At 35.0% G+C, this 18,563-nt stretch overlaps 1 protein-coding gene across 2 annotated transcripts; it reads left to right on the forward strand.

Annotated features, from left to right (window-relative positions):
• The first annotated feature begins 10,752 nt into the window (after positions 1-10,752).
• Positions 10,753-17,975, forward strand: galcb (galactosylceramidase b). 2 transcript variants are annotated; one of them, XM_056477375.1, is made up of 17 exons: positions 10,753-10,953; positions 11,077-11,145; positions 11,243-11,306; positions 12,639-12,752; positions 12,847-12,986; positions 13,087-13,125; positions 13,512-13,642; positions 13,921-14,076; positions 14,615-14,739; positions 14,845-14,972; positions 15,274-15,363; positions 15,470-15,559; positions 15,729-15,873; positions 15,977-16,154; positions 17,111-17,274; positions 17,366-17,442; positions 17,596-17,975. In XM_056477375.1, exons 1-17 carry the CDS (start codon positions 10,813-10,815, stop codon positions 17,737-17,739), a joined length of 1,995 nt encoding a protein of 664 aa, XP_056333350.1. In that variant the 5' UTR covers positions 10,753-10,812; the 3' UTR covers positions 17,740-17,975. The 2 variants fall into 2 exon arrangements, with proteins under 2 accessions (XP_056333350.1, XP_056333351.1); XM_056477376.1 differs by lacking the exons at positions 11,243-11,306; positions 12,639-12,752; positions 12,847-12,986; positions 13,087-13,125 and having other exon boundaries at positions 10,754-10,953.
• Positions 17,976-18,563: the final 588 nt, after the last annotated feature.

Raw genomic sequence — 18,563 nt, forward strand, 5'->3', positions numbered from 1 at the left:
TTTAATATTTGATTCTTTTTCAACAATGACAAATATAACGTTTCATCTCAATGTCAAAAAAATCTTCTAAATCATCACATTTACACACTTCTCAATTTTGTGTGGTGCAGTATTTAGTCAACTAGATTGTCTTTCTGGTCGTTCCCGCTGTCAATGGAGCAGTCTGGCAAAATGGTAAAGTAAGCTGATACTGATTGGTCCTCGTGCGCGCATTCAACATGCTGATTGGCTCACAGAAAGAACCCTATAGAGCCAAGCTAGAGTTTGACTTTGTAGATAAACTGTTTTTGTATTTTAAATAAAGTCTTAAAATGTAAACAACTTATACAAAAACATCACGTAATGTAAATAAGATGTCATTTAATGAGAACATGTCAATAACTCAATTTTGACAAAAATGTCAGATAGAACCTTATAATTCTAAGGTGACGAATTGTAATGGGTCTTTTTAAATAATATTTAATTGTTTCAGCTTTTCTAAATATCTTTTTAAATAGCTGTTTATGGACAGCTTCCATTGTGACCGCTTACACCATGTGACAACATGCTATACAGAAATGTAATTGCAATAAGTAGATTAAATTAAATAAATCAAAGTCAAGACTGATGCAAGCTACATCTTTGCACTTTCACTTATTACGTGTAAAGCAAACAAGGCATCTTCCAGAATTAGCCAACTAAAAAAATAAAGAAATAAATAAATAAACCCATAGATAAGAAGGGAATGAGTGGAAAAGAAGAGTTTGAGTTTGATAGTGTCTTCAGAGTCATAAACACTCAAGGTTGTTGGTCTTACACAGAGATGAATGCAGTCAGGTCCACTTCACTAATGAAAGAAGTCATGCCTATTCTTAAACGAAATACATAAACACATCCACACAAGAGCTGCACACATGCACACACCCCGAGCACAAAAACCTACATAAACACCAAAAGCTATCAAATTAATTTCTGAAGCAGTGCGGTTTAAATCTGAATCCCTTCTGCAGCCCTGACCCGCTGCCAATGTATATTTAATCAAGATGAATGACCTTTTTTGCAGTCTTTGTGTTTTCAGCGGGCCCGACCAATGAAACACATGGCCTTCGCTTTAAGTGATTGCTTCTCGAAGGCGAGGGAGTGGATTCATTCATTTCAGGACATTGAAATGTTTTCGCAAACATGGATTCACTGTCGTGGTAAGAAGATTATCACAATAACCATTTGAAGAAATGATGTAAAGAAGGTCAGGGCACGTCTGAGGAATCTTATCTCGGCCATCTTTCAAACCTCCTCCATTCTGTTTATAAGCTTAAAGACATTAAACGAGACTCAGAACATTTTCTTAATATGGTTGGGTATTCATGTATGATATTATGCCTTTGCTTGAACATTATGTGAAGGATAAATGTGACTAAACCCCTGCTGCATGTCAGGATTCAAAGGATGATAATGACTGACGGTAAATTATCCTGCATATTACATGGCCATTTACCATATGAATATATACATAAACACAAAAAGCCACAATTAATAGGCTTCCTCTATTTTCTTATGCATTTCCCAAGTATTGTTTAATGGAGCAAGGAATTTTTTCAGAGTATTGCCTATTGATTTTTTTTCTTCTGGGGATAGTACAACCCCAAATCAGATAAAGTTGTGACAGTATGGAAAACACAAATAAAAAAGATAGCGATTTCTAAATTTACTTTGAAGTGTATTTCATTATTACCAACACAACTAACATTATTTAATGTGCTCAAAATAAACACGCATTCCAATTTTAGTTCTTGCAACACATTTCAAAAAAAGTTGGAACTGTAAAGAATTTACCACTTTGTAATGTTGTCGTTTTGAATTTTGTCATTTTAAAAGTTTTTTTCACAACACTTAAAAAGTTGTTTATTGACTGAAGACACTAAGTGATGAAGTGTTTCAGGTGTAATTTTGTCCCATTCTTTCTGCAAACAAGTCTTAAGGTGGGCAACAGTACGGGGTCTTCATTGTTGCATTTTGCGCTTCAAGGTGCATCACACATTCTCTATTGGAGACAGGTCGGGATTGCAGGCAGGCCAGTCAAGAACCTGTATCCTCTTCTTCATCAGCCAGGACTTTGTAATGTGTGCAGAACATAGTTTTGCATTGCCTTGTTGAAATATGCATGTGCGTCCCTGAAAAAGAATGGAGCATATTGCTCTCCAAAATCTCTATGTTCTTTTCACCATTAACAGTGCAATCACAGAAATACAAGTTACCATTGCCAAGGGCACTGACACAACCCCATACCATGACAGACCCTGGCTTTAAGACTTGTTGCTGGTTACAGTCTGGATGATCTTTTTCTTCTTGGTTCGGAGCACACGGCGTCAATTTCTCCCACAAAATACTGATTCATCTGACCACAGTACAGGTTTTCACTGTGTGATGGTCCATCCCAGATGTCTACGAGCCCAAAGAAGTCAACGCCACTTCTGGACACTGTTAACATAGAGCTTCCTTTTGGCACGGTACAGTTTTCACTGGCATTTGTGGTGTAACTACATATTGTGGTACTTGACAAAGGTTTGCCAAAGTAGTCTTGAGCTCATGAGGTGATATCGCTTATAGATGAATGACGATTCATGATGCAGTGCCGCCTGAGGGATAAGAGATCATGGTAGTTCAGCTTATGCTTGCGCCCTTGTTCTTTATGCACTGAAATTCCTCCAGATTTCTTGAATCTCTTAATTATGTTATGCACTGTTGAAGACTTTCTTTAAGATACATTGTTTTTAAACAGTTTTAAATAGTTCAATAATTTTCTCTTTGTGGGCAAACTGGTGATCCTCGGTCCATCTTTGCTTCTAAAGGTCTAGACCAGGAGTGTCCAAACTCAGTCCTGGAGGGCCGGTGTCCTGGAGAGTTTAGCTCTAACCCTAATCAAACACACCTAAACCAGCTAATTAAGGTCTTATTAGATATATAGAAACTTCCTGGCAGGTGTGTTGAAGCAAGTTAGAGCTAAACTCAGCAGGACACCGGCCCTCCAGGACCGAGCTTGAACACCCCTGGAATAGACCTTTCTTGGATGCTGCTATTGTGCCAAATCATAAATACAATCCCCTGTTGGCATCACCCATTTCAAATCACATCATTATTTAACCACTTTTCCTGATTACTAGCCCTAAATTGCTCATGTCAAAACTTTTTTGGAATGTGTTTCAGGTCTGAATGACAGTAAAGGATGTATATTTACAATTAAAATGAAGTCGACCAGACAAAACATGAAATATTTTGTGTTCATATTGTCTGCAATGAAATACAAGTCACAGTAAATTTAGAAATCACTACTTTCTTTTTTTATTTGCGCTTTCCATACGGTCCCAACTTTTTCTGATTTGAGGTTATATTATTTATTTTAGTTTGGGTGCAATAAAATTCTATCAATCAAAATAATTTGTCAAATATTATGTACTTTCATCATAAAAAAACAGAATTAGTTATTAGAAAATAGTTATTAAAACTATTATGATGAAAAAATGTGTTAAAAAATCTATATTTTATATAATTAACTTGATTATATGTGAATGAGAAAGTCCATACCAAAATCCATAATTAGAATAATGTTCAGAACATTCACATACACTAAATTATTTCTTATAACTGATACAACATTTACAGCTAAAGGTCTTTTTTCAGAAAAAAAAAAAAAACATTACAACTAAAGGCTTTACAGAAATATGTTCAAGGAAAATTCTCTCTGGCCAGCCGTATCGGTATCTGCATGTTTACACATCAAATTCTAGTATTTGTTAAGTTAATAGATTAACATCAGTGAACTTGAAAATTTGCAAAAAGCTAGTTGTATATGGAAGCAGGTACCCAGAGAGGCTTGAGAAAATTACAAACTTCAAGTATGCTCTAAATTGCACCAAAAAACATAGCTGACAAGATGGCAGAAAAAGCACTACTTCTTCACTTTATCTTACAAAACACAGTGTTTTGCTGTCATTGCAGGAAGAGTTATGAATTTACTGTTTCGAATGATGGTTCGACCAGAAAATGCACAAGTAAACATGCTGGTGTGCTCTTAACTCTACTAAAACTGTCTAGTTGGCTGCTATTAATCTAGATTAAATGTGTCAATCATCACTGACATCTGGGGAAATCACCTGTTGTTCTCAGTGGTTTAGTTTCACACTTATCTGTAGCATGTTACTCTATGCTTTGTTTTGTTTACTTCATTTCAAGCCCCGTTTACATCCTGAATCATTCACATGCATATTGCAGCACTTTCTGCCTGATTCTGTTGGACATAGCAATTTTCCACAGCATTTGATCACCGCATTATATAGCTAACTTTATCATTCTTGGTGTAAACAGTCTTTATAGGGATCGCATTTTTGCACGCTGCTGCTATGCTTTGTATTGTTTTTTGTTTTTATCCCTTGTGTTTGACTTTTTGAACTAAATCTGTATTAAAAAGGGTCATGAACTACCTCAGCTTATATATATAGGGCTGCACGGTGAATTGGGTAAGCTAAATTGTATGTAGTGTTTGTGTGTGAATGAATGTTTCCCAGTGATGGCTTCCAGCTGGAAGGGCATCCGCTGCGTAAAACATATGCTGGATAAGTTGGCGGTTCATTCCACTGTGGCGACCCCAGATTAATAAAGGGACTAAGCCGAAAAGAAAATGAATGAATATATATTTTAAACTTTTATGTATAACATGTATAAAATTAACAATATGTATAACATAAGCTGTTTAAATGGGCGTGGCTGATTGAAGATTCAGAAGTAAACATTGACTTCTCTGATTGGGTGACAGTTCTGCATACAGGGTTGAACAGGCAGTGGCTAAACAGGTATTGCAATAGAAGGAGGTATCAATCTGCAATGGAGGCGGAGCTTATCCACCTTATTACATCATAAAGTAGAGCATTCTAGAACCTGTTGTTTTGACAGACTCCCTTCAGTGTAAACTGATTTTAGAGGAACCGCAAAGTTTTGAATTCCACATCTTTCATGATGTTTTTATGGGACTATAAGCTCTCATATATCATACAATCCCAGTAATTTTGCTTTCTCACTTCATGTCTCCTTTAATTTTAACATAAAATATGTTGAAATGAGATATAACATAAAATAAGAAATATTGAATAATGTGGATGACCAAACAGTTGATGGCGGTTGGAAAAAATACTACAGTCAGTGAGGAGCAGCAACTGTTGGGTTACCTCTACTATACATTCTTAAAAGTCAAGTATGTTTAACAGAAGAAAAGGCTCATACAGGTTTAAAACAACTTGAGATTAAGCAAATGATGACAATTTTTGAGTCAAGCATCCCTTCAATATTAATAAAAATCACAAAAAAAAAATTCTCTTAAATACCAGCTTCTTAAATGCTACCGCTACATACACCTGTACCATCTAAAAATCTAAACCACTGTTTGTTTTAATTGTATGTTTATTTGTAATGTGAGTCTTTGGTTTATCTTCACAAACGATGGCTTAATTAATTACTGTAAATGTCTGCCATTCTTTTTCATTTGATATTTTGATACCATGGAATGCTTCGTTTGTAAAATTAGGAAATTAGCTTGGTTGTACAGCTTGCATAATTAGGTATTAACATCATCTCAATTAAAAAAATAAATAAAAAAATGATTTTCCTGTAAAAATAAATCTTGATATAATGCTTTTGGGGCAACGTGGTGGCGCAGCATAGTGCTGTCGCCTCACAGCAAGCAGATCGCTGGTTCGAGCCTCAGCTGGGCCAGTTGCCGTTTCTGTGTGGAGTTTGCATGTTCTCATCACGTTCGCGTGGGTTTCCTCGGGGTGCTCCGGTTTCCCCCACAGTCCAAAAACATGCGGTACAGGTAAATTGGGTAAGCTAAATTGTCCATAGTGTATGAGTGTGAATGAATGTGTATGGATGTTTCCCAGAGATGGGTTCTAGCTGGAAGTGCATCCGTTACGTAAAAACATTTGCTGAATAAGTTCATTCTGCTGTGGCGAACCCAGATTAATAAAGGGACTAAGCCGAAAAGAAAATGAATGAATGAATGAATGAATGAATAAATAATGCTTTTGGCATATCGCCCACTCCTAAGTATGTCCAACTCTTAAATACAAAATTCAGTCTAAACATAAACAAACATCCGAATGTCAAATGGTGCCATTGACCAATCAGAATCAAGAATTACAAAGTGTAAATAAATAAACAAACCATTCGTTCTTCCTCTTGCATTCCCTATGCAACTAGCCGTCCATTGTAAAGATATTCCAGTCACATCCTGCTCTGTAGGGAAAACATGAGCCACTTGACCAGATCTCTGAACCAAGTCATAGGCTCTTGTAGAAACACCTAAATGCATCCTATAGTCTCCCAAAGCTCAATATAAGACAGATTACATATTAGAACACATAATACAAAATACGGTAAGACATTTGTATAACATCTCTATACATATTTCTTTTTTAGCTTTTGTCCATGTTCAATTGAGCTCCACAGAGTCAAAAAGCAGATAAGGGTCAGTCTTTCAGAAGTGTATTCATGTAAGTGTACAGAAAAGGTGACAACCCAAAGGGAAATATGTGCCAGGAATTCATAACCATACAAGCAGAGAATAAAGAAAGACAAATAGGTGTCAGTGTGAGCACAGAAAAGATGTCAGGCTGACATTAAAACATTTATTCATATTTCATGTGCAAACAGCTTCTCTCTCCCACACACACCCAAGCATTACTTGCATACCAGGTCAGGCAATAAATTGTTGACCAACTGTATAATGCATCAATGTCTGACTTGAAATGGTCAAAGAGATCAAGTCGGCTCTCTCCGGAATAAGGAATAACCTGCTTTCTTCTGCAACCGTGTTGCCATTAACATTTGAAAAGGGCACACAGAAGGAATAAAACAGTGAAAAAAAAGAGGCGAAGAGTGGATGCAAGCGAGGTCACGGTGGTGATTTAAGAGCCACATACACCTTCATGCTGCTAAAATTACATGGTTGCGGCTTTTTATTTTGGCACTATGATGTCAACTGGATGAGACATAAATAGACCCCTAAAACCTATTCGCCTCACCAGGGGAACACGCTAAACTAATTGTCATTTACTCCCAATAGATCTGAGCTTCAACAGCTTATTTTTGTTATTTAATGTTTCATGTGTTATGAAATTGTTCTATTTCCATTCAACATTTATGTAAGAGTTATATTATTCTGAACTGTACCTATTAAAATATGCAAAATAGCAAGCAATCATACTACAATTGAATAAATAATTAAAATAACAATTATCCACTCACCGGCCACTTTATTAGGTACACCTTACTAGTACCAGGTTGGACCCCCTTTTGCCTTCAGAACTGCCTTAATCCTTCGTGGCATAGACTCAACAAGGAACAGGAAATATTCCCCAGATATCACGCAGTTGCTGCAAATTTGTCGGCTGCACATCCATGATGCAAATCTCACGTTCCACCACATCCCAAAGGTGCTCTATTGGATTGGGTTCTGGTGACTGTGGAGGCCATTTGAGTACAGTGAACTCATTGTCATGTTCAAGAAACCAGTCTGAGATGATTCACGAAATGGCACATTATTCTGCTGGAAGTAGCCTTCAGAGGATGGATACACTGTGGTCATAAAGAGATGGACATGGTCAGCAACAACAGGTAGGCTGTGGCGTTGACACAATGCCCAACTGGTACTAATGGGTCCAAAGTGTGTTAAGAAAATATCCCCCACACCATTAGACAACCATCACCAGCCTAAACTGTTGATACAAGGCAGGATAGATCCATGTTTTCATGTTGTTGATGCCAAATTATGACCCTACCATCTGAATGTCGAAGCAGAAATCAAGATTCATTAAACCAGGCAACGTTTTTCTAATCTTCTCTTGTCCAATTTAAATTTAAATCACCTTTCTTCCCGATTCTGATGCTCAGTTTGAACTGCAGCAAATCATCTTGACCATGTCTAGATGATAAAAGCATTGAGCTGCTGCCATGTGATTGGCTGATGAGAAATTTGTGTTAACGAGCAGTTGGACAGGTGTGCCTAATAAAGTGGCCAGTGAGTATATATATATAATAGACAAAATGGTGAAACCTACTCCATCAAATGATGTAAAGATTAATATGCATATACAATCAATTAGTATTTTGCAGCAAATCTGTGATCTATAAAAAGAGCCCATTAATACGACCTTAAATGATTCATGTTCTAAATGTTGTTGTATTTTGCCATACAAGCTATTGTTACACTGAATGACATTTTAGTGGGTTTTTTGCAAAGAAAAAACATCTAGAAGTGGTTCATTTGGCTTTGCGTCATACAATTATAAGCTTTTGTTCTCCGACCGTTGAGGAAAGTCATTGTAAGTATTTTAAATCATCACTGTAATTATGCTTTCCTTTTGCATATGTAACATGTTTTTGTCCTCCTCTTTCTTTCAGATATTCCCAGCAGGATAATATTGTCTGAGCAATTAAAGGAAGACCTGATGCAATTAGGGAGCTTGATGCCAATCTTTGATCATGAAAATGAAGATGCAGGTTTGAGGAAGCTGATGGAACTATCAGTGTAATCTCAGTTACACCGCGTACAAATGCCCCATTTAAAATATACATATAAATAATAAATACAACTAGAAAATAACAATTGTGAATCACTTCTGCCCCCCTGTGGTTTGCTATTGTATTGGATTTATTTGATCTCATTTGGTCTCTTCATATCCAATACTATTTATTTAATTTATCAAAATAGTATTTCATTATTTCAGTGAAAAATATTAGACTAATTATAAGATTTATATATATATATATATATATATAGTATATGGTAACAACAAACCTAATTGTATCTAATTTATCTATCTTTTGTTCTAAAAAAGAACAAAAAAAACACATGAAATGACTTATCTCTAAATATAAACCATTGACACGGTGCTGCTATTTTCTAGCCCAACATTGTTATCAGCTAGAAGCTCATATTTCGAAGATATCAAACCATCAATCAATAAACCAAAATCCTATCTCTGATGACCTTGCGATTCCTTTCCCCAGAGCAGACTGATAAATGAGGTACAGATTGTAGGAGTTTAAAAATCAAATCTAAGTAATCAATGCATGCATCCAATTGTATTATAAGCCTCCACAGGAGAACGATGTAAATAAAGTAGTCTGTAAAGCTGACTTGGCAGCTCCACAAATCTGAGAAAATTCATACCATCTATGAGAAATCCCTTCGCATCTGACTCGCAATGAAAACGTAGAATGAAAAATGAAATGGTTTATGAAAGATGACAAGATCTTCGTGGATACTATCAAAGAAAGAAACTGAATATCAAATTTATACAAAACCTTTCTCCCTGCTGAAATTGTTTCCCAAAAATTGAGGAACGATCACATGCTCTATCACAATACCAGAGATGATGACGCCTTTACCAATGGTCTACAGTAACATGTAAAAAATGTATTATTACAGACACCCACCAATTCATGAGGACATTCAGAAAATGGTATACCTTCAGAGGGAGATCACTTTTTTTTCAATCAAAATTGACCACGTTTTAACTGAATGCTATATTCAGTTGTAAGCCATCATCTGACATCAAGCATTCTTATTTCTCTCTTTTTTTTTATAATGACCAACACTGGTGAAAAATATGTGAGGCCAAAGGAACCTTTATTTGAAACAGCATGGCTTTATGTGACACCACAAAGCAACACACCAACAAAACAGCTCTGAATTCCAACACTGTGCTTTTTAAAACCTCTTCTTGATATTTGGTCATTTTCATAACACTTTCTCTGTTGTTGTTTTTTTTTTTTTACCTCAAAATTGTGTCTTTTACAGTCACAAATTTACCAAACAATCGCATGAATCTATAGTATAGTATCTATAGTATAGTAACAGAAATACAGCAGGGTCACCAACTATGATATATGTTTTATAAGGAGTATTAGAATTATTTGACTATAAAATATCCTTATCATATTTGGTGACCCTGCAGTATTTCTGTTACTGTTCATTTAATGTCTAAAAACTGTTGCTACAAAGCTGAGGAGATTAAACACCACCAGAGAGAATGTGGACAACATGACAGTGGTTTTAGGGAATTAAAAGAGAGTACAAGAATTTGGTGACCAAAGAAAATAAACAATCTTATTACATTTGGTACGTGGCTCTGCTGTTATGTACATATATAATGTTACAGTTATAGAATGTTATACAGTATAACAGTATAGTATAACTATATACAGTATAACATATACAGTATACATATATATATATATATATATATATATATATATATATATATATATATATATATATATATATATATATATATATATGTGATGTAAACAATATATATATATATATATATATATATATATATATATATATATATATATATATATATATATATATATATATATTATCCTATATTTGACGCACATGTAAACAACACGTGCATTCTGGGCGAGCAAGTAAGCATTTATGATCTGAATACGAATAAACGGCTATTCTAAACAAAAGTTTTCTCTACACTTTGCCATCGTTGGTTTAATAGGCATTTACGCAGTTTGCTTAAATTACGCAGCCACGCCCCCTGGGTCACAGATTTCGATGGTGACAGAGTATGGTGGAACAACTCCGTCCCTGCTCCGCCCCCGCCTGCGCTCGGCTAATCTCGTTGATCATCGGCTGCAGCTGCGCTTCATGTCGAACGCACCTCGACTCTTCAAAGAAGAGCGTGACTTTTCACGTCATAGCACCGCCTATCGCGGAAACTGCAAGTCAGCTGATAGTGTAGCAGGAACGCACGGGTTAGGATGAACATAGGACATCAGTGTTGTGTGTTTTTGAGTATTTTTCTCTATATTAGTGAATGTTTAGGGGAGGATTACGATTTAGACGATAGTCTCGGATTAGGACAAACGTTTGATGGCATTGGTGGATTAAGCGGTGGTGGGGTGAGTTAACAGTACTGCGCTTCCTTTTTCAGTTGTCAAGTGCTTAGTTAGTTAAAACTGTTTACAGAAAAGGCTTTACGTATGTTTAAAAATACATGTGTTTTATCCTTTTTTCCCCCACAGGCGACATCGCGTTTACTTGTCAATTATGCTGAGCCATATCGTAGTCAGATACTGGACTACCTATTCAAGGTCTGTTGGAAAACTTGTGGTCAGACAACAATTTCTGAAGTACTATTTTTCTACAGTTGCTTTATAGATTGTATGCATATAAATGTGTATTTAACAGCCAAAATTTGGAGCCTCCTTTCAAATCCTAAAGGTTGAAATCGGAGGCGATGCTCAGTCTACAGGTAAACTCTGCTATTGAGGAAAAGTTGGTTTTATATTCGCACATTCGAACTTTCTAGTTAATCATATACTTTGTTGTTGTTATTATAAGTATTCTTTGCAAGTTTTTAATAGGAAAATCAAATTAACAACCAAAGACTATCAAAGTACAACACTGTTCAGTCAATTAAATAAGCCTTACTTGCATGCTTTTTCAGAGCGAAAAGCCAAAGCAGCGTGATTAAAGACAGGCCCGCAACCAGCCTGGTGAAAAGGGTGTTTTGTTTTGTTTTTCTTCAAAAAGTCAAACTTTTTGCTGTTATTTGCTCCATTTTTCTATTTTAATAATGAGATTTACATACTGCTTTTAGTTACATTTTAAGCACAGTTTGTAGCTGGATCCCCTTATCAGATGATCATCATAATCACACTTAACCACACTTTTTGTTATAACAAAAATATTTCCTAAAGATTTAAAGAAGTATGATTTAAATACTTTTTTATATATACAAATTCATTACATAATTTTAGAAAAAAAATAATCTTAATGTTTTTATTTAGAAACTGTAGCCTATTGTCATTTATTAGGCAAACAACAAACTGGCCAGCACATTCAACTTTTCTTAGTCATAATTTGAATAATAAAAAAATAAACGCCAACTAATGATGTAAAGCTTCACAAATTTTCTAGCCTCTCTTTATAAAAAGGTACATCTGAAAATGCATGGATGACAACAATAGACATTAGTATTTTAATATGGACTATATTTGTAGAAGAATAAGGTCTGAGATTTAGAATAAAAGTGATTTTTTTTTTTTTTTTTTTTTTTTTTTTGTAAAATGTTTTCTCTATTTAACAACAATACAGTAGGTTAGTAGTGAAAGATGACTTCACTTTACTCTTCGCTTTACTCACTTTACACTTTACTCTGTATGTTTTCTTGAACAGCTGGATGTTGCACTCATTAAACATAATGGTTTGCATTGGCCAAAACTGATTAGCTGAAGTCATACTGAAGTGACAGCCAGCAGAGGATTCTGCGTGGTCTTAAAACATTTTTCAATGCTTTCTTTTCACAATTTATGATGGCATAGCAGTCAAAATAGGACAAACAAGCTCATGTATGGGACAAATTCTGGACATTTGTCAGTGAGGGGTGGATCTTTCGAACCACCCGAACCCCCCTGGCTACAGGCCTGCAAGACCGTGTCACAAGTTGTCACTGTTTAAATATAAATGAATGTGGGAAATTAAAACCAACTTTACCTCAGTACCTGCCTCACTTTTAAAACCTGTGTACAGCAAAGGGTTGTTTACTGTACATTTATCAGATGACCCATGTAATTATTCACAGATGGAACTGAGCCCTCCCACATGCACTATGAAAATGATGAGAATTATTTTAGAGGATATGAATGGTGGCTTATGATGGAAGCCAAGAAGAGGAATCCAAACATCACCCTCATTGGTTAAATACTATTAATAATTAAAAAATTCAACCAAACTACTATTAAAATACTATTTTATTTATTTATTTTAATTAACGATTTGTCTATCAAAAGGTCTACCATGGGCCTTTCCAGGTTGGGTTGGAAATGGTGAAAACTGGCCTTATCGTTTCCCAGATATCACTGCCTCTTATGTGCTGTCATGGATTATTGGAGCTAAGAAGTACCATGACTTGGATATTAACTATGTCGGGGTAAAAACCTCAATATATTGTATTGTATTTTTTTTTTTTTTTTTTATAAATATTCTGTGGCCATATTAGTTTTTCTGAATATGTATTTGTGTTTATGCAGATATGGAATGAAAGGAGCTTTAATACTAAATACATAAAGGTAACTACGATCGAATGTGTCACTCCATTTATTTCATTTATTATTTTCAGCTCTTTGAAATGTTGACTTAAGCTTTTTTTTTTTTTTTTTCTGTTGATGCCCTCAAAATGAAGTAGTTCAGTAATAGTTTGCCTGTTACATGATATTGAACAACTACAGTATGCTAATATGATCTTGAACTTGTAAATAGTCACTTTCAACAGACAATGTAGGATATTTGTTGAGCACCAAAACAAATTGAGTTTAGCTGCCAAAGCAGTACATTTTCATTTTAAAATAAACTGAAAAATAACTAATTAATAATATAATAACTCTTAATGACCCCATAGATAGTTGTAATGCTATTTGTTTTGTTAAATTCTTTGCCTTTATACCTTGTTTGCTAGGTTTTGCGATATACACTGGATAAAAGTGGGCTGGAAAGAGTTAAAATCATCGCCAGTGATAACCTCTGGGAGCCGATCACCTCTGCTGTACTTGCTGACAAAGAACTACTTGATGCTATCGACGTCTTGGGGTATGTAAATTTATTTAGAAGTCCTTCAGAATAGCTCTTTTGGCATTATATTGAACATTGCGTAAGAATTTGTTTCATGTCAAAGAACAAGAGAAGTTGCCATTGTCACATTCATTTGAGATCCTTGGCAAAAAAAAAAAATCTTCACATAAAATTCAGCATACATTTCAGACACTACATAAGGAGTCAGGGAAGGTCTTTTTTTTATGTTTTGTTGCATGCAAGCACATTTAAAGAGTATTGTGGTATTCTTGACGTTTGAATCATTTGGCTTGCAGAGTTCATTACCCAGGCACAAAAAATGTGCCTGGTGCCCTGAAGACTGGCAAGAAACTGTGGTCCTCTGAAGACTACAGTACCTTTAATGACAATGTGGGTGGAGGTTGCTGGGCCCGAATTCTCAACCAGAACTACGTCAATGGCAAAATGACAGCGTATGACTGCTTTTCTATGATCTGACTTGTTTAGCATTTTCCATTTAATAAGGAAGACTTACCATGCATTAATTTCAGAGATAAAAAAGCTATTTAAATCTATGAAAGCTCGTTTCTGTCCCTTTTTTAAATTATTTTTTTATTATTATTATTTTTTTTTTTAAGGGTCATAGAAACCTTATCAGAATTCAGACTTTTTTGCGTAATATGAACTCAGTTGCTAGTCATAAAGAAGAAAATACATTCTTCTTTCTTCAGAATTGAGACCTAAACCTGCAATTCTGACTTTTCTAATCAATTAATGATTTCGATCAGATTTGTAAGAGAAACTTGCTAAGTCAAATTCTGAGGGGAGAAAAGACAAATGCAAGTTTTACAAATCTCAAATTCACAAATGTGATTTATGTTGTGGAATTCTGAGGAGTTTCTTTTTCTTTTTTCTTTTTTTTTTTTTTTTTTTTTTTTTTTTTTGGTGGTGGAATTTAGTTTTAATTTGAAAATGAACAAAATAAATACATATAAACTTGTTTGCTTTTAGGACCATATCTTGGAATCTTGTTGCAAGTTATTACGATAACCTTCCCTTTCCAAGAGATGGAATAATGACTGCAAATGAGCCGTGGAGTGGAAATTATATTGTTGAGTCCCCTGTTTGGATAACAGGTAATGTATTCAAATAAATTATACATAGTCATGAAAATTATATGCTTAGTGTAAGGTCATGTTTGATCCAATTAACAAAGTATTTAATTCATAAAATCCTATAAGCCCACACCACCCAGTTTACTGAGCCTGGCTGGAAATACCTGCAAACTGTAGGACACTTCACTCATGGTGGAAGTTACGTTGCACTGACTGATCAGAGAGGAAATCTGACAATAATCACTGAAACTATGGTGAGACTTTTGAAATTGATATTTAAAATTAGCATTTTTCATAAGATACACATCTAAATGTCTGGGGTTGGTAAAATGGTTGTGTAAGATTGCCAAGATTTAAATAATCTAATATAAAGTTTAAACTGTAACATTGCAAAGTATTATTACAATTTAGTGTGTATGTGCATGCGTTACATATATTTGCTCAATGGAAGTGTACCTTTTAGTTCAGTAAAATCGTATTGAGCCAAGAATATTGGATAATAGTGTACACTGTAAATATTTGTGTGGGTATACATATATTTTCTTTCCTTTTTAGACCCATGACCACTCTATCTGTATCAGACCTCCTCTGCGTCCCTATGATGTCATTGTCCAGAATGCAACATTCCATCTGAAAGGAACTTTTGTAAGTGCTGTTTAATAGTTTTCATTGGTTTACCATGGATAAAATGACCAGTATGGAAAAATTTATAGAACTTTTTTTTTTTTTTTTTTTTTTTTTTTTTAAACAGGCTTCCATCAGCCAGCTGGATGTGTGGCACTCAAAGTTTGATTTTAAGACAAATAAGACAGTTCTCTTCCAAAAACTTAAGCCTGTAAAAGTAAGTACTGTATATGTGCAAAATTTAATAAATTAAAAAGAATTGAGACAAATTAAGGGAATATTTGCTGGTTTCTTTAAAGAAAATAGGCTCTGTAGAAATAATATTTTACTGTACTTGTTATGAGATATTTGTAATATCGTAATATATTTATGTGTGAATGCTGTAGGTAATAAATGGGTCTTTCAGCATAGAGCTTGATGTCGATGAAGTATATACTTTTACTACTATAACAAACGGTCAGAAAGGGCGTTACCCTGATCCTCCACATTCTGCTCCGTTTCCTAAATCATACAGAGATGATTTTGATGTCCGTAAGTGAATTCGTTATAATAGTTTCACTCATTTGTTAATGGTTCCAATGTTTTTCACAGCGTACCAACTTAAACTTTGCTTTTTTTTTTTTTTTTTTTCCAGCTGGAAATTTCTCAGAAGCTCAGAACTTTGCAGATCAGACAGGAGTTTTTGAATGCTTCACTAACCTTACAGATCCTGGACCTCATGGTTTGACTCTGCGTCAGGTGGTCACTCAGCGTCCCATCACATGGGTTGCAGATGCTGATCAGACAATAAGTGTCATTGGTGATTATGAGTGGTGAGTGCAGAAGGGTTCCATTTGGCTTTCATAACTTTTTGTTTAGATTTGATGACTGTTATGTAAACCAATTTTCCAAAGTCAGAGTCTGTTAAATGTAGTTTTTGTTTCTTTGAAAGGATGCACTACGTTGATTTGAATCATTCACACAAAGCACGATAGCTATGAAGATAACGATACATATATTTAAAGATAATGAATAACCTATCTAGAAAACAATTGGTTACACCATGTGAAATAAAAATACATGCATTTTATGCAACCCAGGTTAGCAAACTGAATTATAAAAAGGACCTTAGGTATCAAGTTCTAGCTTCAGCATCTTTGTATTGACTTTGAAAATTCTGGGGGAAATAGTTTGGTGTTTATTCCACTACACTGACTGATCGCTAAATTCATTTGATTCGATTTTAATAATTTTTTTTTTTAGCTAGATTACGAGCAGAATTGACTAGCCAGATGTACTAGTAGCACACTGAGGACATCTTGTGGTTACACATGGGTAATGCATAATGAAAAGCATACATTCAATTAAAATAAACAGTTTTATTATTTGGATGTGAAGACCCAAATCTATTTCTAGTTATTGTGCCTGGTGTAAACGGGCTTCAGTACTGATTTTAAGCCAGGAAAAATTTATAATTTACTTACCATTCAAATTGTAGTGTTGTTTTCCTTCAAGTAGAACCTTTTAAAGAAGATATTTCGCTGAAATTGTGGACCTGGAGATAAAAAAATGGCACTTTGAAAGTAAATTAAAAACATATACAGGCATAATAAAATTAATATAAAGCAAAATGATCAGTGTATGAAAGAAACTGAACATTATCACACTTTTAATCCATTGCCTTAGCAAACTGTCCTTGTTTGCTTCCTGTTGCAGTGTACATACTGTGTGTAAAGAATATTATCTTTTTTTATTAATGTGCTAAATTAAAAATTGATTGCTTTAACAGGCGTGACCTGAGAGTGTCGTGTGACGTTTACATGGAGGATATCCAGACCGGTGGAGTCTTCGTTGCTGCTCGAGTGGACAAAGGTGGAGGTTTCGTCCGAAGTACGAAGGGAATCTTTTTTTGGGTGTTTGCTGATGGCACCTACAAAATCACCAATGATCTCCGTAAGTGGCTGAATAACTGATTTTTCTTTTCCCACTCTACTGCTGTATGTTTGACTAGGGGAAGGTCACAATTCCATGTTTTATTTTACAGGTGGATTGACTGTCTTTGCCAATGGTTCGTCTGGAACTAGAGCACGTGTATGGTACACGCTGACCCTTACAGTCAAGGTTTGTTAAATTATGTATAAAATGCTTCCTAACATAATTTAATGCTGAGTTTTGCCTTGATTTGTTTTATCTGTTGAGTCACATTTTGCCACGCTGTCAGATTTGCACTTTTCCAGAATGCAGCTGATCTGTCATTTTATTCTGTGTTTTCAGGGAAACTATGCCTCAGCAGATCTCAATGGCTCTTCTCTGTGGAAGAATACAGTGTTCTTGAAGCCATCACGTGGATGGGCGGCCATAGGCACTAGTTCTTTTCAACTTGCACAGTTTGATAATTTTGTCATAGAGGCAGAATAACACCCAATGCTGTATTTATATTCATTGCCGTGTCCGTGTGTAAACAGGCATACTGAAAACAAGCATCTTCAGGTGTGTGACTAATGTGACTTATGAAGAAATTAATTTATTAATGATGCAGATATGTGCCTTTTTTAAAATCAAGAAATGTGAAATGACAATAAAATAACATTTACTTTATTAAAATGTTTGTTTGAAATGAAACACTAATTTCAATAAATCGCCTCTCTTTCACATTCTGATGCTCAAGTTTGACTTCTGTTTAGTTTGATTATTATTTATAAATGCATTGAGCCTCTAGAATGAATGTTTCACTATGCATTCACAATGTAATATTACTTGATGTGATATCGCTAGACTTTTGAGCATTTTGTTCAGTGACATTTTTGTTCAGGGATGTTATAACTTTTCATCAATGTCTGCCTCATTTCAACCAGCTTGATTAATAAAAAAAAAAAGTCTACCTAGTGGGAAGACCCATATATGATCCATCACATAGCTCAGCTTGTACCACATAATGCCCTCAGATGACCAGCGTGATAAATCATACACAGCAGAACCATCTGCCTGTGATGTCATGTCTGTACTCTAACATGGGCCTACTGAGAACTGTAACGTTACACCTGTTGTTTACATGATGAATATGCTTAAACTGGAAGCCAAATAAATGTATATCTCGAATCACTCACCTTATATGTTCTCGAAAATTTTATGACGTAAACAATATACGCTGTATTGTTTAAGAAGGCTCACGGCAGGTTTTAAGCCATTAAAAAGTCATTCAGGCAAAGGGTATGTTGTGTAAACCGCGCGAAAGCATCCGT

The sequence above is a fragment of the Danio aesculapii genome, chromosome 17 (assembly GCF_903798145.1).
Source record: "Danio aesculapii chromosome 17, fDanAes4.1, whole genome shotgun sequence".
Lineage (NCBI taxonomy): Eukaryota > Metazoa > Chordata > Actinopteri > Cypriniformes > Danionidae > Danio > Danio aesculapii.

Coding starts and splice junctions, on each gene's coding strand:
- galcb (XM_056477375.1), top strand. CDS start 10,813: ATGAACATAGGACATCAGTGTTGTGTGTTTTTGAGTATTTTTCTCTAT. Junction 14,973..15,273: donor CAATAATCACTGAAACTATG/GTGAGACTTTTG, acceptor TTTCCTTTTTAG/ACCCATGACCACTCTATCTG. Junction 15,560..15,728: donor AAAAACTTAAGCCTGTAAAA/GTAAGTACTGTA, acceptor TGAATGCTGTAG/GTAATAAATGGGTCTTTCAG.